The sequence below is a fragment of the Trichoderma ghanense genome, assembly GCF_004382785.1.
Source record: "Trichoderma ghanense strain CCMA-1212 chromosome Unknown scaffold_25, whole genome shotgun sequence".
NCBI classification, from domain to species: Eukaryota; Fungi; Ascomycota; class Sordariomycetes; order Hypocreales; family Hypocreaceae; genus Trichoderma; species Trichoderma ghanense.
In genome coordinates this window covers 73,277-97,805 of record NW_027395688.1, presented here as the reverse complement: position 1 = coordinate 97,805, position 24,529 = coordinate 73,277, and the positions used below count along the sequence as shown (strand labels likewise).

Sequence of the window (24,529 nt, the reverse complement as noted above, 5' to 3'; positions counted from 1 at the left end):
ATTGATCCGTAAACATGAAACGAATCGATGTGTCCGTGGCCGTCGAGCTTCATACCGTCTAGAAGCATTTGAATAGGTACTTTAACATCCCTCGCTGGTTCTGCCTGTGTTCATCACGCTTGTCTCGATTGAATTTCTTCATTGCACAAGCTCTTCTCTCAGCTTGTCGAAGTAATGTTCGCACCAGGACTCTTGCCACAGGACGTTCTTCAGGGTATCGTGAAGTTGTTGCGGATCTCGATACCCAGCAGCAATGTAGGTCGACTTGAGAGCTTGTGTGAACCACTCTTGTCTCCCATTTTCCAGCGCTGCTCCGTATCCTATAAAGAGCGTCCACAACATCCAGTTCTCTTTACGCGGATTTGAAGAAGTCATTGGCTTTGTTATTCCGACCCTGAAGGAATTCTGCAGCCGATGGATCAACCGCCGCATAAGTTGGGCTTTGGCAGGGAGCTCTCGTATCGCCAGGTAGAGGTAGATGTTGAGTGCTACGCACAGCGGAGCCATGTCTTTCGAGGCATATTCATCGTTTGAAACTCTGGGCTGCAACAGATGAAGCCTGTACTCGACGTCGTATACGCGGCTTGCTTCGTTCTGGTGTGCATTGGCATCTTTTGCGGCAGAGATTTTGCGGAGAGATTGCACGACCGTGTTGAGCTGTTGTTCAACGCTGTAAAGTCCTTGCAAAGGAACGCTCTCTGACGAATCGACGGTATCGTTTGGGAACGAAGTGTGCTCGAGCCTCGTGGAGAGGGACGCGTATGGGAACTGCGGTGGACAATTCCACACAGTCGAGTTGCAGAAATCGGCCCTTATGTACACCTTGTCAGATTCTTTACCTCGGCGTAATCGTAATGACAACATCATTTGATATGGCCATTTGTGTTGTATAGGAGAGAGAGAAGAGAGGGAAGAGAAGGAGGGGAAAACATTACCACATGACGACACCGCGATGAATGCCCTGGATCTTCTCGATTCCCCCTTTTCTGTGGACCATGTATTTCAGTCCTTGCATGTGCATGTTTGAAACGTCAAGCATGCCCCCCAAATTCTGCACCAGATGACAACTGTTAGTAATGCCAAATCAGTCGTACAAGGTAAAGGGAAAGGGACAGGGGAAAGCGCCTCTTTCGCAGCAACCAAAGCAACCGCCGCAATGGTAGCATCTTCGATAATGTCGTTTCGAATCTTCTCATTGATCAAACGGAATGCTTCCGTTGAGTGGTATAGACATCCAATATCATCTGTGAAGCCGCGTCGCAGGTTGAAGTCGAGGGCGACAAGATATAATATCGAGTGAAAGAGGGCGCGGTGCTCTCGGGCATCGAAGAGACAGTAGCCGCCTCCTACGTTGAGATCGAGGAAGTCTCTGGAGTAGCTTTGCTTATCTATTGGTCGAGCGCAAATGTTAGCCAGTGCGCTGTGATGCTCCGCTTGTGAGACGTACAGTAGTATATCAGCTTTAAGCTTTCCGGTTTCAACTTGAGAGCAAAGGAATCGAAAGGATCGAGGCTCCCGCCCAGCAATGCCGCAGGTGTGCTCGCAAAAAAGCCATCTGGATCGTAAACGCTCAGATCAGTGATGGGGCCCCTGGGCATCACGATGCGCCCCTTTTGCGCTCTGGCGGCGGCGTCATTGGAAGCCCTATCGCGACCTCTTGTCTTTTTCGAAACTGGTTTCGGCTTCGACTTGTTCTGCAATGCGTTGAGGCGAAAACGCCCCTTGTACTGTGACGGGCTTGTCGGTTGATCGGCTGGTGTTCGATCAGGATTTTCAGGATTTCGTTGCTTCCAGAAGTAGTCTTTCATGACCTGTGTGCGAACGACCTTAGATATGCCTTTGCCGTCGTTCTCCTTGGCGAGTGATACTGTGACGAATTCAAAGGGCTTGCGGCTGATACGTGTGCTAGGAACCGCACTATTAGCAGAAGACTTTTCTGTTTGCTTGTGATTAGCCTCGTAGATTGCGACCCCGAAAATTTGTAGAATTACCGGTTGTTTGTGAGGATTGGAGCTCCTTCGAGTCATCATAGGGTATAATGACAGAATCCCGAGGATCAACACGTGAACTCATTGTCCGTGCGAAATGAGTGAGATAGTAATGAGCTTGTCGCCTCAGCTACTGCCCTTTCAATTCAGTGAGTAATTGGCCGAGAAATGATTCTTGGGTGATGAGCTGAGCTGAATCGGTTTGAACAGAGGTGAGATCAACGGGAGGTCATCGTGAGACATAGGTAGGCAAGCTTACTAATGTCTAATGCCCGATAGCCATTGCGAATCGTGAAGCCCGCCGCCGCTGTTAATAATCGACAGTGCAATTGGATGATACACTGTGTCGTTTGGGTTGACCCTGGTCTCGATGGGAGCTGAACTAGAACGAATAAGACGGCGAAAGAAATGAGCCGTTTTAGCCACATTGGGAAGCCCCTGCGATGCCTAGCAAGACCGTGAGACATATTCATGATTGATCCATCTGTAACCAGAAGGAGAAGAGATACACTTACTTCAGAAGTTTGTCGGCAATATCCCAGTAGCTGCTTCAGCGATGGCGTCTTCAACTCCAGCATCCAAGCCGAAGTGGGCAACGATCAAAACAACTCTCCCAGCTCGTCCGCTACCGCTCAACTCCAGCAGAGTCCCAGTCACGACGGATCGCTTGATAATCCGAGCACTTGATGCCGATGATCTTGATGGCCTGCACTTGATCCGCACTCAGCCCGAAGTCATGGTCAACCACCCTCAGGGGCGGATAGACAGAGACCTGGAGGAGACACGACCAAAGCTCGACCTGTTCCTGCCACCCAAAGATGAATCACATTACAACTTTGCCATCTGTTCCAAGGAGACAGGAGAGATGATTGGGATCGGAGGGTGTCACCAGTTGAAGTCCATGTTTGGCTGGCCTGCCATGGGGTACATGTTTCGCAAGGAATTCTGGGGGAAAGGACTCGCGACAGAATTCACCCGGGCGTGGCTGGATATGTGGTGCAAACTGCCCCGAGAAGAGGCTCATATTGAAGTTGATCAACGGAGCATCCCAGAGGGAGCAGAAGAGGAGGCGCTAGAGGTTATGACGGCCTTTACATCTGCGGAAAACCTTGCCAGCCAGAAGGTGCTCGAAAAATCCGGCTTCGAGCGGTTTCTGACGTGGGAGGAGGCCGACCTGAGAAAACCGGATGCCCAAATCACTCTGGTGGCATATCGGTACTCCCCCAACAAGCAGCTGGCCAACTGAAGGCTGGTGACGGAACACTGCTGGAATGGTGTTGCAGCGGAGTGGGACATTGTTGGCGTTTTTGATGTTCCTGCTGAGAAATTTGATATCGAGGCTCGCGTATCCAGTGACGAGTGGGTAGGGTAGTGGTATGAAGAAGCAACATTGACCAACCGTTCCAGATAGACTCAACCTTTGCCACCTGAAGCATTCTGTTGTCCAGCGCCTCGCCCATATCCGGATCAGGATTCGTGTGCCTCGCCGATTCTGTATCTTGCTATTCGACGCCTTGAAAGCGCTATTAAACAGTGTCAGTACGTGCAGCCCATGTGCTCCATAGGGACTCCCAAACATCATTGGCCAATCCCTTCCTACGGAAGCCCGCGCCGGGGGGAGTCCCCATGTTCAGCGGAGCGAGCCGGACGCGGAGCCGTCAACGTCGGCCGGTCGGAAACGACCATTTTCCGTTTTGAGTAATTCTTCGGGACAAGGACCCTGGATGCTTGAGTGGGGTCCGCAAAGTCGTGCATGATGGACGGATTTTCATCCTAGTGACCGTGGAGATACGGCCGCGGTGCGGGTGTATGTGTTGTCCTCTGGTGTGTGTCCTGTCACTTTCATCTCTGAAGCAGCTCTTTGAAGTTCGTCTCGGCTGCCGCATGCTCAGTGAAGACAGACCAATCGAGCCGGAGTGTATGAACTCCATTAGAATCGCAATAGCTTTTCTGGGATCTCAAGCGTTTCTCAGTATGCAGAGATTCACGACGAGCTCACTGGAGTGATCGCTATGTCGATGATGGCTCTAAAGTCTGAAGCAGCTTCGGCTTTCCTCCTAATCTGATAGTCTATCAGTCTGTTGATTCATGACAGCAAGTCCGTGCCTTTAGGCGTGCAACAGTAACGGTTGTCTTGTACCTCGGAAGTCATTGAAGCTGATACCGGGGATCAGCATGTCTGCTGCCAGCGATGAATCAGAGGGCATTCTTGTAGATATACCAGGCTCGGTGGCCAGGGCCTATTCAACTCAGGGACCAAACGTCAGCCATGGCTGTACCCGATCTGCGACGATCATCGACCTCATCAAGCAACTTCTATCAGCCTCGCTTCATCTGAAGAAGAAGTTCGCTCCAAGGAGCTTTTGAAAGGCAGCCGTTGCATAGATCGTGCGAGATGTGGTCGACTTGCTAGTGCCTGCCATGCTGTTGAGCCACAATATGACATGGGAATCTGAATCCTTCGCCCAGTCACAGACATGTTGGAGAACGACTCAAGTGTCAGGAAGGCGTCTCCGTTTCTGACTCTCGTCAAACAAAGCGAGGTAAGCGCAGCTTGGAACTGTACACCTGCCGACGACCGCCCTGTAGTCGATGTCGAGTGGTATGTTCCTGAATTGGAGCGTCGCCTTCTGGGGAATCTGCAACAAACATCAGTCTTTGTTCCCGAGAGTTGGGAACAGAATGTGCCCGCCTGTATAGAGCAATTGACAATGGTGGGATCATCGATGTGTATCGTGTCGATTTGGAAGAGATGCCGAGTCAACACAAGACCAACGTGGAGGAAGGCCGGCCTATTGTGTCGACAGTAAAAGGAGACGAGAGGGCGATCGACGTGCGAAATCTAGATGCTATGCTTGTAAAAGGAGAATCAGCTCTTTGGAAATTGGAACGCGAACCAGCACTAGAGAACTTGCATAGTGGCCAATCCCTCGGTCCATCAGCACGGATCGGCGTCAATATTCTGGCACTTCATCCTGTTGCTTTCCCCGTGGTCAGCATTTATCCATTCTGTTAGACGCGGAGAGGCAAGGAAGAGAGATAAAACAAGCGACTGTTCTTCAGAGCCCACAGGGTACAGGCTTCTACTCTGGAAGTCGTATGGAAACTCAATCGCTCGCGCAGGTGGTGTTGGAGTTCATCTCGGCTGCTCAGACGATGAATCATCAGCTGCGGTCCGAATTGCAGAAGGGGTAGATGAAAAAGGTGAAGGTCTCACGGGCTCCGTTATGGCACGAATTTGACAATTCAAAGGCACAAGTTATCAAGAGGTTTGTCGATTCATCGTGCAGTTGAATGGCTGAATAGGTGCCGCTGGACTTTTGCGGGAGCAGGTGCAGGACGTCCGGCAAGCGAACACGTGAACAGGGCGAGACCTGGTACCTGATACATGTTCGGATGGCGATGGGAATTTTTATGCTTCTCGATGATTTGGTGTGAGCCTGCAATAAATATCAGGCTCAGGATTTTCGCATTCTCAAATTCGACAGATAATTGTAGCTATTCGACTATTCAAAGACAAGGCGCTGCATCGAATCTGCCCGTCTCAAACCTTGGACCAAATCCTACATCCCGTTTCTTCCAGGTGACGGAGTCTTCCATTAGTGCGTCAGATGTCTTCCTGCTGCCTTGTCGAAGATAAAGTCTCATAGCTAAGGATTGCAGCACTGCCTCTTCCTTGTGCTTTGCTCACCTCCTTTTCTCATGCCGGACGATGCGTCAACCTGCTCAGGCTTTGATTTGACTTCTGGGGTGATGAACTGCGTGCAGCAGCAAGCTTCTCGATTCAATCAGCAGTCCGAAACTCACACATTGGTCTCGCTCTGCTTCGCCTCGGATCATGCATTGTCTTGATTCTCTCTGGAGCTGACCGATGCCTAGTATACAACATCCACCGCCTTTGTCCATGGTGCTTCGAACAGACATACCCCACGTGAGCTAGGTAATTATTCTTTTCTCCCCATGAGGCCATCTCACACAGGTGGTGCCCCATGCGGTTTACCAAATGCTTGCGTCTGCTGTACGCAATGTATGTGTGGCTTCACTGTGCCTAGACATGGACTGCTGCAGACCAGTTGACAACTACCCTAGAAGCGAACGCAGAACGAGGGGCGACTTACCCTACCTAAATATTCAACGCGAACTGAGGAGTCTGAGATCGCTAGGCACCATGAAAGCCAGGCAATTAGAAGGCATTGCTCCCGCACTGGTCATCTGGACAGAAGGTTTGATGTCGCTGCTGGTCTCTCCCGACGACACCCACGAAATGGACTCGATTAGAATGACTTGGCAATCTGTACTTCCATCTGCCGCGAGCTGAGTCATAGGGCTTCAAGCAAATTAAATAAAAGAAAAAATTCCTTACTTTCTTTCTCTCCTTTCTACTTCCACTCTTCAACTCATGCTGATTCGCATCCGTCTGTTCGCTCTCGATCTCCTTGCCTTTTCCCGCGAGAGACTGCGTTCATGCCCATGCAGGTTACATCGGGCTGACTCATCAATGTCGGACAGAACAACGCTGACATAATCTTCGCATGAACTCCGTCCAGTGAGCTCTTTCGCCTTTTCGTCAGTCAAGGGAACGACCCTGAACGCATGCAATGCAGTGACACTGCATGAGTTGAGCTTCTTCTTGTCTTGTTACTTTCTCGATCCATCCCTCATAATCACGCCTTTTGGAGCCTTGTCCAGCTCTTGCTCAGTGCGCGACCATCGCTGATCATCTCATCGATGCCAGAGTCTGGCTGAGCACACCGAGCACCGGCTCTTCATTCGCAGGCCGCCAGGCTCCATCGACATGAGCTCGTCGGCTTCATCCACCTCCGCCGGAGCCGAGCGGCGCAAGCTCCGGCGAGGCACGACAAGCTGCTGGGAATGCAAACGGCGAAAAACACGATGCCATTTCGAGAAGAGCGGCTCAAGCGCTTGCGAGTCTTGCGAGCGCCGTGGATGCAAGTGTGTCCTGCAACATGTCGAGGAGCGGTCCTTGGTCACGGAGGCAGCGAACCATTCAGCTCGTGCTCGACATGCTGGAGATCAATTGGATCATCTCGAGGGCGTGGTTGATCGACTGGTACGCCAGTCGACTCTTCCTGCCCAAAATCCTCTGCAGGAGAAGCCAACCAATGCATCAATCAACGACACATCCCGACGAACCCGACAACTGCAACCATCGTCCGACTGCCGCCGCAGATTACTTCCCAAGCCAGATCACGGGCCAGCACAGAGCTCCTCTCATTTCTCCACCCACGGTGATCTCGAGACTCTGAATCAACCAACTCAGACGTCAACACCGCACCTATCATCACAAGTCGTGACGGCCGATGCCGTACTGCTGCCGCCTCACCCAACCAATGGCGCTCTGCGATGCAGCTCCCTGACTCTGTTGTTACAGTCCATACTCCCGTCTGCCAACGTCACCACCCGCATCATGCACCAAAACAAGCTGTTGATGATGTCCATGCATGTCTTTCGAGGCCTGTCCACCGACCCTTTTCGATCTGTTGCCCCTCGACAAATCTCCCGCTTGGCTGCCCCGACGACGACCAATGCCGAACCGATTGATCTAGCTCGAAGACTCTTCCAGCTGGCAATCTGCCTCCAGCAGTCAGACCGCACGTCGGAAATCTCTGCACTCTGCCTCGATCGCTCCAATAGTGACGTTGCAGGCCAATATTTCGAGGCTGCTTCCCGTTACGTCACGTCCCAGGACTCTCTCGTTGTCTCCTTTGTTGGCATAGAGACACTGATGCTTGAAGGACTGTACCACATCTCGACAGGCAATGTGCGGCTCGCTTGGCTCGTGTTTCGCCGAGCAATAGGCATTGCTCATCTGATGGGCCTGCACATACCACAACGACGGCGCCACAGCAAGCAGACGCCAATATGCTTGGCGACTCTATGGTTCCGCCTCATATTCACGGAGCGCTACCTGTCTTTGGTGCTCTGTCTTCCAATATCTGTTCGAGACGATAGCTTTATGGAGGACCTCATTGGGCAAGAGCCTCACGAACAGCTTGAGCGGGTCCAGGCCAAGCTTACGAGTCGCATCATATCTAGAGACGAACTGATGCGACTGGATCCTTGCACAAACGACCTCACCTACGATCATTACAACGAGACGAAGGACATTGACCACGCGCTGAAGCAGGCGGCGCGGACTCTGTCAGCAGACTGGTGGGCTTTTCCGAGGCTTAAGGATGCTCAAACAAATGGTGAGCTGAAAGACATGACTTCCAAGGTCGTTCTCCAGCTGCATCACTACAACCTTGTGCTGTTGCTTCATCTGCCCTATGTTGTTCCACGGCTTGGGGATCGCTCTGCTGGCCATGGAGTGCAAGACTACACAAGCTCCAAGCTCTCCGCCATGTTTGCCAGTCGTGAGCTACTTGCCCGGTGCATCATTCCGGTCAGCCCAAATCGGGTGACCTCGTCAACCCGGGGAAATACGCTCAAGATTATCCTTGCTGCCTTGGCCCTGCTGCTAGCTCACCTGGATAGCCACCGACTGGGTCGCGACAATGCCCTTGATCATCAGCGTCCAGCAGATTTGTTGATGGTCGAGCGGGCCATTCAGAGCCTAGAGACCATGGCCCAGAGATATGACGACGTGCTCTGCTTCTCCGCCGTTCGAGCTTTGAGGAGGCTTGGTGACGTTGAAGCAACAGCCGCAGACAACCTTGGTTACCAAGTTTGGTACGAGCCCAGCGACATGATGGAGTTGGAGTGCTTAGTTCGAGACGACAAAGACACAGTAGCGCTTGTGTTTCCATATGTTGGGACCATTCAAATTCTGCGCCAATGCCACCAAGAAGACGTACCGACAAGCATAACCGGATCCCGCGTCACAACAGAGGCAACCGGCCTCGATGCTGAGCTATTGACCTCATCGTGGGCATGGGCCGGCTCTCCGTTGTCTTTCTGGCCCGATTTGATTCCCACGGCTTCCAGTCTTAATGATACACAAAGTGCAATATTCGATGGTCGTGACGTTCAGAATTCACGAAACCTCCCACGTAGCGACGTCGAGTGTGTTGATACGCAAACGATGCCGCGACTACATCTACAAGACCTGCACGTTTTTGATGGGATTTGAAAGCCAAGCATGAGCGAATATTGCAATCCATCTAATGCTATTTCTAAGGTCTTGATCCGAAGCAACGCTGTGCAGGAAGACTATCGCATGTCAGTCGGGCTGCGATCGAACCATCATGACTCCAGCGGCGGGGTGTCGCCGAAAAGATTCACTCCAGGGAAATTCTCTGGAATCCGGGGGCCTGCAACTTCTGTTGCCACAATCCGAATTGCCTGCTCCTCCTCGGCCGTCAAGCTGATGCTCATGGCTGCGAGGTTCTCCCTCAGCCTGTCCTCCTCTGTCGTGCCAGGGATGGCGAAGATGTCATCGCCCTGCGCAAGGATCCAGGCCAGGGTCAGCTGGGCGGGACTGACGCCCTTGTTTTTTGCGATGTCGTTAATCTTTGCAACGGTGGCGATGTTCTTGTCCAGATTGTCGCCGCTGAAGCGAGGAAGCATGGTGCGCATATCCCCGGCCTTGGTGATGTCCTCTTTCGACCGGATGGCCCCCGTGAGAAGGCCGCGTCCGAGTGGGCTATATGCGACCACGGCGATTCCAAGCTCTCGCGCAGTCACAAGAAAGCGGCGCTGAGGCGACTCAATCTCCAGCGTAAAGGGATTGTACTCCATCTGGACGCAGGCGATGGGGTGGATCGCGGAAGCACGGCGGAGGGTGTCGGCGCTGCATTCGCTCAGACCAATATGCTGGATCTTGCCCTCCTTCTTGAGCTCGACCATGGCCTCGATGGTCTTTTCGATGGGCGTGACTTTGTCGAGATGATGGACGTAGAACAGGTTGACAAACGGCAGCCCGAGCCGCTTGAGCGACTTTTCGATGGCCTCTCGGCAGTATTCCGGAGACGAGTTCACTTTGAGGTTCCTGCCTTCTGCCCGCAAGCCGAATTTGGTCGAAAGAAAGATGTTGTCTCGCTTTCCAGGGTTGGCCGCGAACCATTTTCCCAGCAGGTCTTCACAGTCGCCATACATGTCGGCTTGCAAACCCATTTCATCAGCAAAGGGGCCTCCTGCTAAACTCAGATCTCTGGACTCACCGGTATCCCAGAGTGTCTCGCCCATCTCATACGCCTTGTCCAGGAAGGCCAGGCGCTCCTCGTCCGGGGCTGGCAGGCCGTAGTGTCCGCTCAGACCCATGAGGCCGAGGCCGAGGCGAGGCACTTGAGGTCCATTCTTGCCCAAGGCACGGGTGACGATCTTTGGAAGCGTGTGAGACATTGTAGTTGTCTTGTTATTGTCGAATGTGCTATTGTATGATGCTGTTGTATTCTGGCCGACATGTCAAAGCAGTGTTGGGGTGAGCGTCCTTTATACCTGTGACCGGCTTGCCAATGGATCGATGCAAACACGTTCGTCACCCATTGCAAAGACCTATAGACGAGACCTTTACGCAATTCTCGGCATTAGTTGCACCTATCTCCATGAACATCGGCTGTTGCTCCGTGAACATGAGCTCGATGGTTGGACCGGAGATCACCAAGCTGAAGCGGCCTGACCAATGAGCTTTCTTCCGCCGAACGTCTCGTCGGCCACAGCCAATCAGCGTTCTCCCGCCGCTAAAGCCGTCCGATACCCGACTTGCTCTTATTGGGACAACATGTCGGTCACGGAGGTCTGTTGTTCAAGGTTCCAATATGTTGGTCATCAACTGGATGCACTTTGGAGTCTTCCATCCGTGACTTTGATCCGGAAATTGCTTCAACGTCTCGCTGCTGGGCTTGATGCAACTTACGGCAGAAATTTCGACGAGGTTGACCCTGATCTTCAGGACCAAGTCGTCAAGCCGCTCAAGTGGCTCGCTTTTCAAGGGCAAGGCACCTGCGATAGAGCAACTAGCCTACCTTTTCATTGCCCGTTCACCATATTGCATTTCAAGTGTAGAGGGCCTTTTTTTTTTTTTTTTTTTTCGCAACAGTCAATCCTTCTCCAAATGTCTGTGAGAGGCTCTGCCTCGATCTTCCTACTCAGGACCGCACACCACTCCCTTCTGGACCCATGTCTAGCTTGCTTGAAGCACTTCAGCCTTCTTGCTGCAAACTCAAGGATTGGCTCTAGACAACCACATTCAGAAACCCAGCGACTCCTTGTCACGCCACGTCTCCTTGATGAAATCGGCACATCGCTCGGCCACCATCATGGTCGGCGCCATCGTGTGTCCACTTGAGATCTTGGGAAACACGCTGGCGTCGCCTATACGGAGACGGTCGACTCCAAAGACACGCAGCTTGGGATCCACGACGCCGTCGGCCGGGTCGAGGGCCATTCGACAGGTGCAGGCGTAGTGCAGGGAACCCTGGTAGGTGCGACATGCGTAGTCGTCGATGGTTTTGTCCGAGATGGTTGGCCAATCTGGTAGCTCCGATACCTCCGTTGTATCATCCTTCTTTCTTCTTGTTTGCTCGGCGATTGGTTGGCGAGTCCGGGTATGCCATCGAGATATTGAAGGTCCATGCCAGATCCCTAGAGCACAGGCGCAGGGTGAGGGTATCCCGAACGGTCAAACCCTTGGCCAAGACGTAGTGTCGTATCATCGATGGCAGTTGTGCGAGCGAAGATGGCGCAGCTTAGCGAGGAGTATGCCAGGAGTCCGCGGCCGAAGAAGATCCAGAGGATAAAGTGCCAGATGAAGACCAGTGGGCGGTAGAGGCTGTGGATGGTATCCTGAGCTGGGTGCTTGGACATGATGGCCACGGCAATGTGGTCCATCAGATTGTTGCCCCCCCGCGGACGACTTCTGGATGATGGGAATGCCGAGCTGGTCGAGCTGGTCTTTGGGTCCGATGCCACTGGATTGTCATTTGTTGGCTGATTCCTCGCTGTTCGTGTGACGGATATTGGGAATGGCATTCAAGATTGGGGGAGTGCCTAATGCACCAGCGCATAGGACCACTTCTCGTCGCGCCTTGACACGAAAATCATCATCGCCCGTCTTCCCTTTCCTGTGGATTCGAACCCCCACCACCCTCCAAGATTCGGGGTCGATATCGAGCTTGTAGGCCCCGATATTGAGCCTTTGCGTGGCCGATGGCGTTTTCGCTCTTGACGAAGTAAGGCTCTACTTTCTCCCAGGCCCAGTCCTTGAGTCCGAACTCCTGGGACCAGTCGTTGTAGTTGCTGGGCGGACAACGCGTGAGGACCATTGCGTTGATGCGAGTCGAGCCTCCGAGAGCTTCTCCCCAGAAGAGGGCCAGCTTCCGGTTGACCGCCGTAGACAGTTGACCGAGGTGCGTCACGGCTGCGGTGCCGGGCATTCTTGGGTGCATAGAGAGGAGGGGGATGCGGCCGATGAGGCCGTCGTTGACAAAGCCCTTTTCGAGGAGCAGGACGGATACGTTGGTATCTTCGGCGAGACGTGATGCTAGGACACAACCGCCAGCGCCTCCTATCCATTTCAGCTGTTAGTCACGGATATCTGCTGCCTAGGCGAAAAGAGTGGTCTCGACTTTGCCCTCGACGATGATGTAGTCGTATGTTTTGCCGTCGACATCCTCCGCCGTTCGCTCAGGATAGGAGCTGAAAGGCCACATGATCCATCTTGCGAGTATAACTGGAGATGATGGGGAGATCTTGGAGTGAGGTTGGATGCAGGCTATGGCATTTTTATGTCCCGAGTTGTCGTTCACGAGCAGTCGTTGAGTATACCTAGTTCCAGCTGTCAGCGCTAGGGTTGGAGGGGTTGCCGTTTGCCGTGGAGATGCTTGCATCTGCGACTGGCTGACGCAGCTTATCGTCTTACATCTTGGAGCTTTGTCACAGAAGTCACTAGTAGAAGTTGGTTGGTTGCAGGGTGGTGTAAGCTTGGTTATTGAAAAGTCTGCGTCGACTTGGATAGACAATCTTCGGTCGAGGGCTTTCGACGACAACAGTTACGGCTCTGTCTCGTCCTGAAAATGGTTGGCCCGAGAGGAATGATTGGGTATGAATTGTCTTGTCCGAGAGAATTGATCTGTCAATGCTTCTTGCGTGGTACAACGATGGAGCAGTTTGAGTTACCAAGGTACATCGTCACTTTGTTGTCGGGTGTTGCAACGAGTGTCAGCTTGGTAACTGGAGCCTTGTGGGTGATATCGATCAACAATCAGAGGGCGAAATGAAGCAAATGCCAGCAATCGGATGGAAGAGGAACGGCGCTGCCAGGAATAACTGTGGATGAGGAACGAGTTGCAAGAGTCTCGATTGTCTTTCCAGGTGAAGGGAAGGGACAGGAGACCCCGTGGCTCTGTGCCTTCCTCGGCTTTAGCATATTGGGCGAGTGCGAAAAGAAAATGCCCTCGCTAAAGGAAAATAATCGGTGAAAACTATCCGTCCACACAGCTTGCCAAGGGAAAAGAGAGATGCCACTGGCTGGCAAGTTCGAGGCGTGTTGATGAGTCGACCCTTGGGATGTCTTGTCCGTCATCTCTTCATCAACTCGTCCAACATGTCTGAACTATTCCCAGGATGGCTGTATTTCCCTTCCGACTTCGCACGTGGCTTAATGCTGACCCTCTAATGCCGTCTAGGAGCAATACATGCCCTCCTCCCACCTCCCCGCAAACGACCAACTTCTCCGTTCGTCCTCCATCTTCCCTGCGGACGACATTCCCTGTTCAGGCATCGCGGATACCCACCAGATTCGCAGCTACTGCAGCCTTTGATCGATGGTCGGAGCTGCGATGCAGAGCCAGAGAGATACGATGCGGCCGGATGGATTTATAAGAATGACTCCGCACTTTCGTCGGTGATCTGAACTATACAGTCTTCATCACCACCACCACCATCATCATCATCATCATCACCATCATAATGTCTTTGATGGACTCCCTCTTCGTCGCCTACAGAGAAAGGCAAGCTGCCCTCGAAGCAAGCGACAACCCGTATGCCAGCGGCGTCGCCTGGATCGCGGGAGAGCTCTCACCACTGGCAGAGGCGCGAATCCCAATCCTGGACCAGGGCTTCCTCCACGGCGACCTGTGCTACGACGTTCCCTCGGTGTGGGACGGCAAGTTCTTTCGCCTGGACGACCACATCACGCGCTTCGGGTCCAGCTGCGCCAAGATGAGGTTCACGCTGCCGCTCCCCAGAGACGAGCTCAAGGCCATCCTGTTCGACATGGTTGCAAAGAGCGGGATGCGAGACGCCTATGTCGAGCTCATCGTCACGCGCGGGCTCAAAGGAGTGCGAGGGTCGAAGCCCGAGGAAATTGTCAACAACCTGTACGTGATCCTGCTGCCGTACGTCTGGCTGATGGACCCGGACATGCAGCGTCGCGGCGGCAGCGCCATTGTCGCTCGCACCGTCCGCCGGACGCCGCCGGGGGCCATGGATCCTACAATCAAGAACCTGCAATGGGGCGACATGGTGCGCGGCATGCACGAGGCGCGGGACCGGGGAGCCAGCTATCCGCTTCTCACGGACGGCGACTCGCACCTGACGGAGGGAGCGGGATACAACATTGTGCTGGTCAAGGACGGGGCCATCTACACGCCGGACCGGGGGGTGCTGCACGGGATCACGCGGAGGACCGTCATGGAGGTCGCGAGGGCCCGGGGGATCGATGTCCGCGTCGAGGCTGTTCCCGTCGAGATGGCGTACAGCTGCGACGAGATGTTTCTGTGCAGCACGGCCGGGGGAGTGATGCCGGTTACGGAGCTCGATGGACGGCCGATCAAGGATGGACAGGTTGGACCGATTACGAAGACGATATGGGACGGATACTGGGCTCTTCACGGGGAGGATGCGTACACGACAGCGGTTGATTACGGGCAGTAGGTACTCCACGTTGACGGCAGAGCAGTAAAGGGTGATCCGATTAGCGCAGCAGAAGCAAAGACGATACGAGCAAGCATCTATTCTTAGCAAGGCTACTACCTCACTTCTGGCAATCAAAGCAATACTAGGCGAAATTGGTGATGCTACCAGTATTACGAACTTACGACGCCCTCGAGGCTCTGTGAAGGACATCCGGCCATCGGTGTTCCCCGGACATTGGCGTATCCACTGCCTCATCTACCGCAACGTCGTGTCACACGTGTTATCTCAAGTCTTGTCGCCGTCTTGCTGTGCCTGTGGCGACGACCCCTGCCGGCCAGCAGCGAATCGGAGACAAAAGCAGCCCAATAAAAGGGAAATCATGGTCCAGCCAAGCGGTACAACAGACGGCCAACAATGGAGCGTCCTGGGTAATGGGGCCAGGGCCACAACTGAACAAAGCACCGGGTCAACGCCAATGACAGCTCACGCCCATCAGCTTGCAGGGATCGCGAACGAGCCGTCATATTATCCCGTTCGTCTGCTAGCCGCTTGCAGCCTAGCTGTAATTTTGTGAGCTGTCACCGCTTGGGGCCCACAGGCAAGGCCAAGCTCTTATAACATGAACCAAGGCCCTCCTGATCGTGGAGGCGACAGATCTTAATACCTGTTGGTGCTCACCAATGCCTCTTCCAACTTCTGCGATCCATCGAGAATGACAGACACAAGCCCCAGATATGAAGAGCTGAAGAAGCGGAAATGCGTCCTGCAGCGGGAGCTGCGTCGACGCCAGGGGTTTCCGCGCCATCGGAAGAGATTCGACCACGACGAGGACGAGGAGCACTTCCAGGACTTTGTAGCCGCCGAGTGCGAGAAGCGGGAGCAGGAATGCAGGGACGTCCAGCGCGAGTGTGACGAGATATACCAGCGGAAGCTCCGCCAGCTGGCCCGCGAACGCGATGAGCTGTACGAGCGGGAGCGCCAGAAGATCGACATCCGCTACGAGGAGCTGTTCGACCGCGAGTATAAGCGGATCGAGCGCCAGATTGACCAGCGAGCGCTGAGAGAGCCGGTCAAGGAGAGGGAACCGACTCGAGAGAGAGACCGCCTGCCGCAAAACCTCGTCCAATACCTCAAGACCTGCCACGCGCTGCACATGCGGTTCCAGAAGACGCCCAGTCGGTCCCTGATCACGCAGAAGGAGGCGCTGAGCTGGACGTTTCCGCGGCGAATTGTTCCCTGGGACGGCTTCGCCAAGCTGCAGGAGGGCGTATGGAGCCAGCTGCCGTCCGAGACCGAGTTCTGCACGCAACAGCAGTTCCCATCCGTCGAGCAGCTAGACAGCATCAGGCGGACCCTGACGCCGGTGAATAGCGAGGCGTCGCTGCAGCACTTTGGACGCTACGCCATCGAGAACGTCGTCCAGGAGTTGATGGACAAGCTGTACGAGGACGGCCTGCTGTGGAATGGTCTCGGGCTCAGCGACGACGTGAAGGTGACGATCGAGACCGAAAAGGACCTCGGCCAGGTGTACGAGCCCATGCTGGAGTCGTCGTGGCATAAGGACGCAGGCGAGCTGAAGCTGTCGATGCGCAACTCTCACCGCAGGGCGAAGAGGGCGGGCATCTGGGTCAATCGCTCGTGCGTATATCGTCACAAGGAGGATCAGGGGACGAAGACGCCCATATTCGCCATTGTGCATCAACTACCGCACAGACTGCAACTCGACGAGATCAAGTGCGGCCTGGCCTCTGAGATCCGGCCCGAGCGAGACGTGATTGACAAGGAGGGCGACGACTACACCTTCGCCTCGAGGACGCTGGTGGCCGCCACCGTCACGCAGCTCTACTCGTACATGATTAGCAGGGATATCCAGTACGGGTGCGTCTGCACGGGCGAGGCCTTTATCTTTTGCCGCATCTCCGAGGATGATCCCTGCACGGTATACTGCACGCCGTGTGTGCCGGAGCGCGAGGTCCTCAACGACGACTCTACACGGCTTCAGCGGACGGCGGGTGCCCTCGTCTTTGGGCTGGTGCTGCAGGCTCTCCGCGCGAGGCCGCTTCCCGAGGCGTGGTGCGAGTCTGTCACATATATGGACACCTGGACGATGGGATACGACGACGTGCTGGACAGGATACGCAAGACGTGTGCCTCGAGACCGCAGTCACCATCGTCATTCAAGATCTACCGCTGGCAAGGGTTCAAGCAATCGCCCCTCTACATCGAGACGAAGACGGCAGATCCCAGGGAGAGCGAGAAGATCCGGAGCTGGCTCGACGACGTGTCGGGCCGAGACGGAGCCATTTTCGAACTCGACCGATGCATCAGCGGTCCGCGCCCCCTATTGATGGACCAGCCGTACTGCTCCCAGAGTTGCCTCCTCGGTCTGGTACATGGGACAGTCCCCGACGTCCACTGCCCCAACGCCGAGTTTCACGGGCCGGCTCACCTCGACTACAACGACTTCATGCGCCTCCTGCTGAGACAGCTCGATCGCGGCGACGGCCAAGATTGCGACTACATGCGGTTGCGGGTGGGCAACACCGTCCGGTCGCTCCTCAAGGTGAGGCTGACGTCGCACGGCTACACGTTCATCGCAAAGGGCGGGAAGAGCTCCGCCAGCATGTGGGCGGAAAAGTCCGTCTACGACCAGATGGCAGGGCTGCAGGGCGACTGCGTGCCCGTCTGCCTCGGTCTGCTGGATCTCGGACGGCCGCGGCGGTACAGCGAGAACGCCTGGAAGGAGATGCTGCTCCTGAGCTGGGGCGGACGGCCGTTTCTGAGCTGCCACAGGCAGGTTGAGACGGAAATGATTGCCAAGATGGCGGACAACGCGTTGGACGCCATCCACAAGCTGGGCATCGTGTACAACGGGGGACTCGCGGCGAGCAACTTTCTGTTTGACCGGTCGCGGGAGGGCGTGATGCTGGTCGACTTTGAGGAGGCGTCGCTGGACTTTTGCAAGACACCGGCGGTGATGGGGGACTGGCAGACGCGGAAGCGGAAGCGGTACCTGTGGCAGGAGGAGGTGCGGCACCGGTTCATGATGGACTCGAGCGTGGCGATGGCGACGATTCGGAGTGCGGAGCGCAGGAGCGGCGGCGGGCGGTTTGGGGACGATGAGAGCGATGTTGACGATTCGGTGAGTCGGTGTTGATTTGATGGACCTGCCTACCCATTAGTAGATTCTTGTATATATTGAGTACCTACTTGTTGTAATGTGATGACTCTGATAGCATTGGTTCCGATTACTGTGGCATTGGTTGATCTTTTCAGAAACGCATCGTTGATCGGTGACTTGCCTAGCATATTCATGATGAAAATCTGAGCCATTAAGCTGAAGCATCCATAACATGCCGACAACTGTTACACTTGCAGGTGGTAGGGCATTCGATACACCTTGATGGCTACCCTATTAGCTGCCTTAGTCAGCTCGTGCTACCAGTACATCAACGTCAGTTCCAGCTCTTCCAATACGAATAGACTCGACTTCAAGCATCAAACGCTATTCAATCCATCAAACTCAATTGCCTACCTATTGTCAAAGACAGTCGCACCACAGCAACACCATCCAATACTACCTCAAAAATCTATCACCACCACCTAGAAACATCAAATGGGAATAAATCCATCAAACCTCAGCTAACCCCCCCCCCACCGGAGGCGCCGTCCAGCACTAGCCTAAAAAGGCCCGCAGCTCCCGATGCGCCACTGCACTGATTGGGCGAGATCCCTGTCTGCCATTCCTCGAGAGGCCGCCACGTCGTCAGGATGCATGTTCGCTGCAATTGAGTCTGATAGATCTCCGTATCCATTCTCGGAATAATAGCCTGGTGAAGCTAACGGAAGAATAGATGCAATAGTGGCTATAATACTCGTCCTGAAAGAGATCGAATGAGTCAGACATTCATCCGCCGTGGACGGAACAGCAGGTACCGAGCGACTCCGTGCATCACCCGTCTTGGCGCTGAAACCAGGTTCCCCCCCTCCCCCCCCCTCCCTTTCAGCAGGCACCTTACCCGCACCCGCTACAACCAACCCGCTGGACCACTAAAGCCAACCCGTGGACCACTAAGCCCGCTGCAACCACCCAACCATCCACAATCCGCTAGAGCTCCCGTCACGAACCCACCGACGATCCATGCAACTGATAAACCAGAAAAACCAGCAATTGAGGTTGCAGTGCGATAAGCCCGATTATGGAGTGTGGGACACACCACCAACAGGGACGGGAGAAGCAAAAAAAAAAATCGAGACACGGCAGAAAAAGTGCCGCTTCTTATCGTCACCTCCTCCGCTTGTCTCGCTTCTCTCCCGTCTGGCGGCGCAGGTAAATATCCTCTTCCTCCCCTTCCTTTCTCTTCTTCCTTTTCCATTTTTTTCTGCCTCTTTCGTTCTTACTGACTCCCAATCACAGCGACAACCGCATGAGGCTCCAGTGAGCCAGTCCGGCCCCCTCCTCGAACTCCCACCAGTTCGCTGCCCCCCCGAACCTCCTCCTCCCGAGTCCAGCCAGATCCCTCTCACAAACGTTCGCGTCTCCCCCAATGGCCGTTCAGCCTCCCCCGCCCGTCCTCGACATCGACGAAGTGCTCCCCGGCACGCGCTGCGTCTTCATCGACGAGTCCGCCAGCAGCACCTCCGCCAACGGCCTCCTCCAGAAGCACGACGGCATCGTCCTCGTCCCCCAGCCCACCCAGTCGCCCAACGACCCCCTCAACTGGAGCCTGCCGCGCAAGATATGGCACACCGCCCTCGTCTGCTTCGCCGTCGCCCTGACGGCCGCCACGTCCAACGTCGCCGGCTCCGCCAGCACGGGCGTCAATGAGGAGTATGGCATCAGCTACGACGTCTTCAACACCGGCGCCGGCGTCCTCTTCCTCGCCATTGGCTACTGGACCCTGCTGAGCTCCCCCGCCGTGCATCTGTACGGCCGCCGAATTCTGTACATCGTCGGCGCGACGTGGGGCCTCATTGGCAACATATGGTTCGGCCGCCTCAAGACCTCCGAGGATGCCATCTGGACGCAGCTCTTCGTGGGGGCCTCCGAATCCGTCGCCGAGGCCGTGGTGCAGCTCTCCCTGCTGGACATCTGGTTCGAGCACCAGAACGGCACGTCGATGGGCCTGTATACGCTGGCGACCTCCGTGGGAACGTATCTCGGTCCGTTGATTGGCGGGTATGTCGCTGACAGCAGCCTTGGGTGGCGCTGGATTGGATACCTGGGCGCCATCATGTCTGCCTTTAACTTTGTGCTCTTTTACTTTGGCCTGGAGGAGACGTCGTTTCCTCGTGAGAGGTACCAGCGAGCGGTGGAAAACCGGGCGCCGACGAGCAACGAGAAGACGACTGGCGGCGAAGCGAGGATGGATGGTGACGAGAAGACGAGCGGCGCCGAAAAGATCACGCCCGGCGCGTCAGACGAAGAGGCCCGCGAGACGGATCAGTTCTCCGTCAACTACACGCGCCCCAAGTCGTACTGGCAGCGCATCGCCCTCGTCACGCCCGCCCCCAACCTGCGCGGTGTCGGCGCCAGGCAGTACGTCGGCCGCCTGTGGCACACGCTGCGCATCTTCACCTTCCCCGCCGTCTGGTTCGCCGGCCTCCAGTGGGGGATGCAGAACATTGCGCTGTCCTTTTACCTCACCATCGAGGAGGACTACTGGACCGAGGACCCCTGGGACTATGGGGACGTCGCTGTGAGCAACATGAACATTCCCTGCCTGATTGGTAGCATCATAGGCTGTTTCTACGGAGGCTACCTCAGCGACCTGTTTGTTCTGTGGGCCAGCCGGCGTAACCGGGGGATCCAGGAGGCGGAGTTCCGCCTCTACCTCATGTTCCTGTGCGTCCTCATCTTCCCGACGGGCATGTGGCTGTTTGGCATCGGGTCGGCCAAGGGGTGGGACTGGCCTGTTCCGTACGTCGGTCTCGGCTTCATAGGCTTCGGTTACGGCTGCGCGGGCGACCTGAGTCTGACGTACCTCGCCGACTGCTACCCGGATATGGTCCTCGAGGGCATGGTGGGCGTTGCCGTCATCAACAACACGCTGGCCATGATCTTTACCTTTGTGGCGAGCTACTGGTTGGACACGGGCGTCATGGACACCTTTATCGAGCTGGGGGTCCTGGGCTTCGTGATCCTGATGCTGTCACTGCCGATGATTGTGTGGGGGAAGCGGGCGCGGCGGTGGACGAAGCAGCGGTACCTGACCTTTTTGGAGATTCGCGACGGAATGGGGCACTGAGGAGCCTCGGCGGCAGCGTGAGCAGGGGAGGCACCATCACCAGGAGGAGCGCGAGCATGCAGAGGAGCTCTGCGAATGCGCATACCCTGACGAGGCGGAGACAGTTTCGGATGAAGAGGTTAAGAGGAGGAGGAGATACCCTGTACATTTACGGTGAGCTGTTGTTCACGGCGGAGTATCGGCGTGTTTTCATGTTGTTTGTGTAGTTGTATAGGGGGAAGCTGTTGGATACCTTGGCCAGTCCCTGTGGCGCACTTCTGACACATTCATGGTATAGATGACTTGACGAACGATGAATTCCAACTGACTCGTTGACTCGAGTCGACTGATGATGTCGATTCGGTTGCCCATGGAGGCTCCATTAGGAATTGTGACTTGAAGAATCTTTTTCATTTTGCCTGATAATCTCGATTTGCTTGATGTTTCTGACTCGACTGGTTGTCTCGGTTGGACTGAATATCTCGATTCGACTGATAACCTCGATTCAACTGATTGTTTTGATTTGACTGATTATCGCGATTGAACTGATTCTTCGAATTGGGCGGCTTACCTTGATTCGACTCAGCGATGGCTGTAGACTGATTAGCACTTCCAAGGTTGAACATTCGACATACAAGGGGATGGCTCAACCTTTTATCAGCGCAAGTGAATCTGGACTAAAGAAGCACCGGGCCGGAGTCGAGCGGTGAACGCAGATGAAGGCAGAAAAAACATGTCACTGGCAGAAGACGCTTTGCTTCTCCTCAGCCTCTTCATCTGTGCTATGCCCATATAAGGCTCGACACTTTCGTCACTGGTTGACCCTAGAGCGAATCTAGTTATTGAATAGTATCCGTCGAGCCATCCGTTGACGAATCGAGATGCAATTCGGACGGATGCTCCACCGAGTCGAAGTCAGTATGAAGCCAGTCGAACCGAGCATCAAGGCTGAGCGATGGAGCAGCAGCCAAACTCCAGCCACTCCGGCTACGATTGCAAGCCTCGTCAACTGCTTTTTCCCTCCAACCGATATTGTCGACCGACCGATCGATCGTTGATGCTGCCTCCCAAGGGCCAACCCGACGACGCCACCAATATGAGGAGAAATAACCTTCATCTTTAGATCAGCCTCCTGGAGCTTGACACAACTCAGGCAACTGGCACTACGCACATTGACAACATCTTACTGAATATACTGCAGGGAGTCGAACGGTTCCATCAAGACTTAGTCAGAAGCTTCTCGATGATGGCCCATTACGACCAATGTCTCAGACATCTATCTCGACTCTTGGCTCGCCGCTTTTGATAACCATCACAATGCATCTCGTATCGCGGGCGAGGGTCAGGAGCCCAAGGAGCCAGAGACAGACATGTCTCGGACGGGAAAAGAACTCTCTCACCGTACGTCTCGCCCACTGACTAAGAAGCAAGGTCTATGATGGAGTTCGTCTTAGAAGGCGTTGGATATTACTGTCTCGAACTGTGGACGAGCTCACTTGGTGCTGTCAGGTTGAGGGAAAAGCACCCTTCGTCTTTACCGAAAGATGAGCCGGACAAAGCAGGGAGCAATCACACGACACGACGACTTGGGGTCGCCAAAGTGGTATAAGAAAGGCCAAAGCTCCTCAGGCTCGAGTCAATTGCCCACAGCATCTCCTCAGCCTCGTGGCTTTGCGGTAGATGACCAACCAACAGGCGTTCTCACAAGTATAGCTCCATTGTGCTTGCTCATTATCCCAACAATGAAGGCCGCCATCCTCGCCGTCACGGCTGGCCTGCTGCCGCTCGTCGCAGCAGTACCCGCTCCCTCTGTAGAGGCACGGGACAAGGCCGCCATTGCCAGCGTCACCATCTCGTCCGGCACCATCATTGGTACCTCGGGAGAGACGGTGGACACTTTCAACGGCATCCCATACGCCGACGCGCCAATCGGCGACCTGCGCTTCAGGCCGCCGGTGAAGCTGTCCCGGGATCTGGGGACATTTGACGCCACGGGCAAAGCCCTTTCATGCCCCCAGGGACCCATCATATCCCTGACGGGCCTCTCCAACGTCGCCGACGCTCTCGCTGCTGGCGCCATCGCCAACGACACCTCGGGCGAGGACGAGGCGCCCAAGTCATCAGAAGACTGCTTGACGATCAACGTCCAGCGCCCGAAAGGAGTCCAGGCCGGCGCCGGCCTCCCCGTGCTGTTCTGGATCTTTGGCGGCGGCTTTCTGGCCGGCAGCACGTCGGGCTTCGACGCAACCCAGCTGATTGAGACAGGTCTGCTGCACAACCAGCCGTTCATCTTCGTGGCGGTCAACTACCGCGTCGCTGCCTGGGGCTTCATGCCGGGCAAGGAGATCTTGGCCGAGGGCAGCGGCAATGCTGGGCTTTTGGATCAGCGGATGGGCCTCGAGTGGGTTGCCGACAACATTGAGGCTTTCGGTGGCGACCCGGACAAGGTCACCATCTGGGGCGAGTCTGCGGGCGCCATTTCGGTGTTTGACCAGCTCGTCCTCTTCGACGGCGATGCCAGCTACAACGGCAAACTGCTGTTCGTGCCATCATGAACTCTGGCTCTGCCACTCCCACTGATCCCCTGGACAGCGACAAGGCCCAGGCCATCTACGATGCCGTTGCCACGTCGGCCGGATGCTTGGGCAATAATTCGCTGTCGTGCCTTCGGGATCTGGACAACGACGTCTTCACCGTCGCCGCCAACTCGGTGCCGGGCATCATCTCGTACAGCTCGCTTGCCCTGTCGTATCTGCCCCGGCCGGACGGTAGGGTGCTGACGGACAGCCCGGACGCGCTGCAGCGGGCAGGCAAGTTCCACCAGGTGCCGATGATAATCGGGACGCAGGAGGACGAGGGCACGCTCTTCAGCCTGACGCAGCGCAACATGAGCTCGACGGAGAAGATTGTGGAATACCTGTCGACGTACTACTTCCACAACGCGGACGAAGAGCAGATTACGGAGTTCGTCAACACGTACAGCAGCGACCCTCGCGACGGGAGCCCGTACCGCACGGGGTGTCTGTTTGAGGGCTATCCCGGCAAGAAGAGGATCGCGGCGATCCTGGGCGACATTGTCTTCAACCTGATCCGGCGCATCTCGCTGCAGACGTTTGCCAGCGTTGCCCCGACGGCCTCGACGTGGTCGTACTTTGCGTCGTACAAGTACAACCAATGTCTGGGGCTGTTTGGCACGTATCACGGGTCGGACGTTGGCGTCCTGTTCACGGACTCCAACGACAAGTATCCTACGATAAGCGGGCGGACGTACTACCTCAACTTTTTGCATAACCTGGATCCGAACAACGGCAGCGAGGTGGACGTGCTTTGGCCGGAGTGGAAGCAGGGGAAGAAGCTGCTGCACTTTAACGCCGACAGCAACGGGCTGCTGGACGATACGTATCGCAACGCGAGCTACACTTTTCTGACTGACAATATTGAGGACCTGAGATTCTGATGAGAATATGGTAATGAAGGGAGATGGATGACATGAAC

The 24,529-nt window shown here is 55.2% G+C and overlaps 9 protein-coding genes across 9 annotated transcripts; 6 read left to right on the top strand and 3 right to left on the bottom strand.

Annotated features, from left to right (window-relative positions):
* Nucleotides 1–138: 138 nt before the first annotated feature.
* CCMA1212_010392 (uncharacterized protein) lies at nt 139–2,073 on the bottom strand (the record flags this gene model as incomplete). The annotated part of the gene is made up of 4 exons (XM_073707439.1): nt 139–768; nt 1,114–1,388; nt 1,448–1,867; nt 2,070–2,073. The coding sequence occupies 4 exons, from the start codon at nt 2,071–2,073 to the stop codon at nt 139–141; spliced, it is 1,329 nt and encodes a 442-aa protein (XP_073554082.1).
* A 471-nt stretch (nt 2,074–2,544) lies between these two features.
* Nucleotides 2,545–3,234, top strand: CCMA1212_010391 (uncharacterized protein; the record flags this gene model as incomplete). Its single annotated transcript, XM_073707438.1, has 1 exon — nt 2,545–3,234. The coding sequence occupies one exon, from the start codon at nt 2,545–2,547 to the stop codon at nt 3,232–3,234; it is 690 nt and encodes a 229-aa protein (XP_073554079.1).
* Nucleotides 3,235–6,783: 3,549 nt separating this feature from the next.
* On the top strand, nt 6,784–9,081 carry CCMA1212_010390 (putative transcription factor gsfR1; the record flags this gene model as incomplete). Its single annotated transcript, XM_073707437.1, has 1 exon — nt 6,784–9,081. One exon carries the CDS (start codon nt 6,784–6,786, stop codon nt 9,079–9,081), a length of 2,298 nt encoding a protein of 765 aa, XP_073554080.1.
* Nucleotides 9,082–9,194: 113 nt separating this feature from the next.
* Nucleotides 9,195–10,320, bottom strand: CCMA1212_010389 (Aldo-keto reductase [NADP]; the record flags this gene model as incomplete). Its single annotated transcript, XM_073707436.1, has 2 exons — nt 10,112–10,320; nt 9,195–10,051 (listed from the first exon to the last, which is right to left on the bottom strand). The coding sequence occupies exons 1-2, from the start codon at nt 10,290–10,292 to the stop codon at nt 9,195–9,197; spliced, it is 1,038 nt and encodes a 345-aa protein (XP_073554039.1). The 5' UTR covers nt 10,293–10,320.
* Nucleotides 10,321–11,139: 819 nt separating this feature from the next.
* On the bottom strand, nt 11,140–13,671 carry CCMA1212_010388 (Choline dehydrogenase; the record flags this gene model as incomplete). Its single annotated transcript, XM_073707435.1, has 4 exons — nt 11,140–11,423; nt 11,570–11,860; nt 12,034–12,456; nt 13,620–13,671. The coding sequence occupies 4 exons, from the start codon at nt 13,669–13,671 to the stop codon at nt 11,140–11,142; spliced, it is 1,050 nt and encodes a 349-aa protein (XP_073554038.1).
* A 188-nt stretch (nt 13,672–13,859) lies between these two features.
* CCMA1212_010387 (Putative branched-chain-amino-acid aminotransferase) lies at nt 13,860–14,825 on the top strand (the record flags this gene model as incomplete). The annotated part of the gene is made up of 1 exon (XM_073707434.1): nt 13,860–14,825. The coding sequence occupies one exon, from the start codon at nt 13,860–13,862 to the stop codon at nt 14,823–14,825; it is 966 nt and encodes a 321-aa protein (XP_073554041.1).
* A 694-nt stretch (nt 14,826–15,519) lies between these two features.
* Nucleotides 15,520–17,964, top strand: CCMA1212_010386 (uncharacterized protein; the record flags this gene model as incomplete). Its single annotated transcript, XM_073707433.1, has 1 exon — nt 15,520–17,964. The coding sequence occupies one exon, from the start codon at nt 15,520–15,522 to the stop codon at nt 17,962–17,964; it is 2,445 nt and encodes an 814-aa protein (XP_073554040.1).
* Nucleotides 17,965–19,354: 1,390 nt separating this feature from the next.
* CCMA1212_010385 (uncharacterized protein) lies at nt 19,355–21,055 on the top strand (the record flags this gene model as incomplete). Its single annotated transcript, XM_073707432.1, has 1 exon — nt 19,355–21,055. One exon carries the CDS (start codon nt 19,355–19,357, stop codon nt 21,053–21,055), a length of 1,701 nt encoding a protein of 566 aa, XP_073554043.1.
* A 1,721-nt stretch (nt 21,056–22,776) lies between these two features.
* CCMA1212_010384 (putative secreted lipase) lies at nt 22,777–24,491 on the top strand (the record flags this gene model as incomplete). Its single annotated transcript, XM_073707431.1, has 2 exons — nt 22,777–23,573; nt 23,627–24,491. 2 exons carry the CDS (start codon nt 22,777–22,779, stop codon nt 24,489–24,491), a joined length of 1,662 nt encoding a protein of 553 aa, XP_073554042.1.
* Between the last annotated feature and the right edge of the window lie 38 nt (nt 24,492–24,529).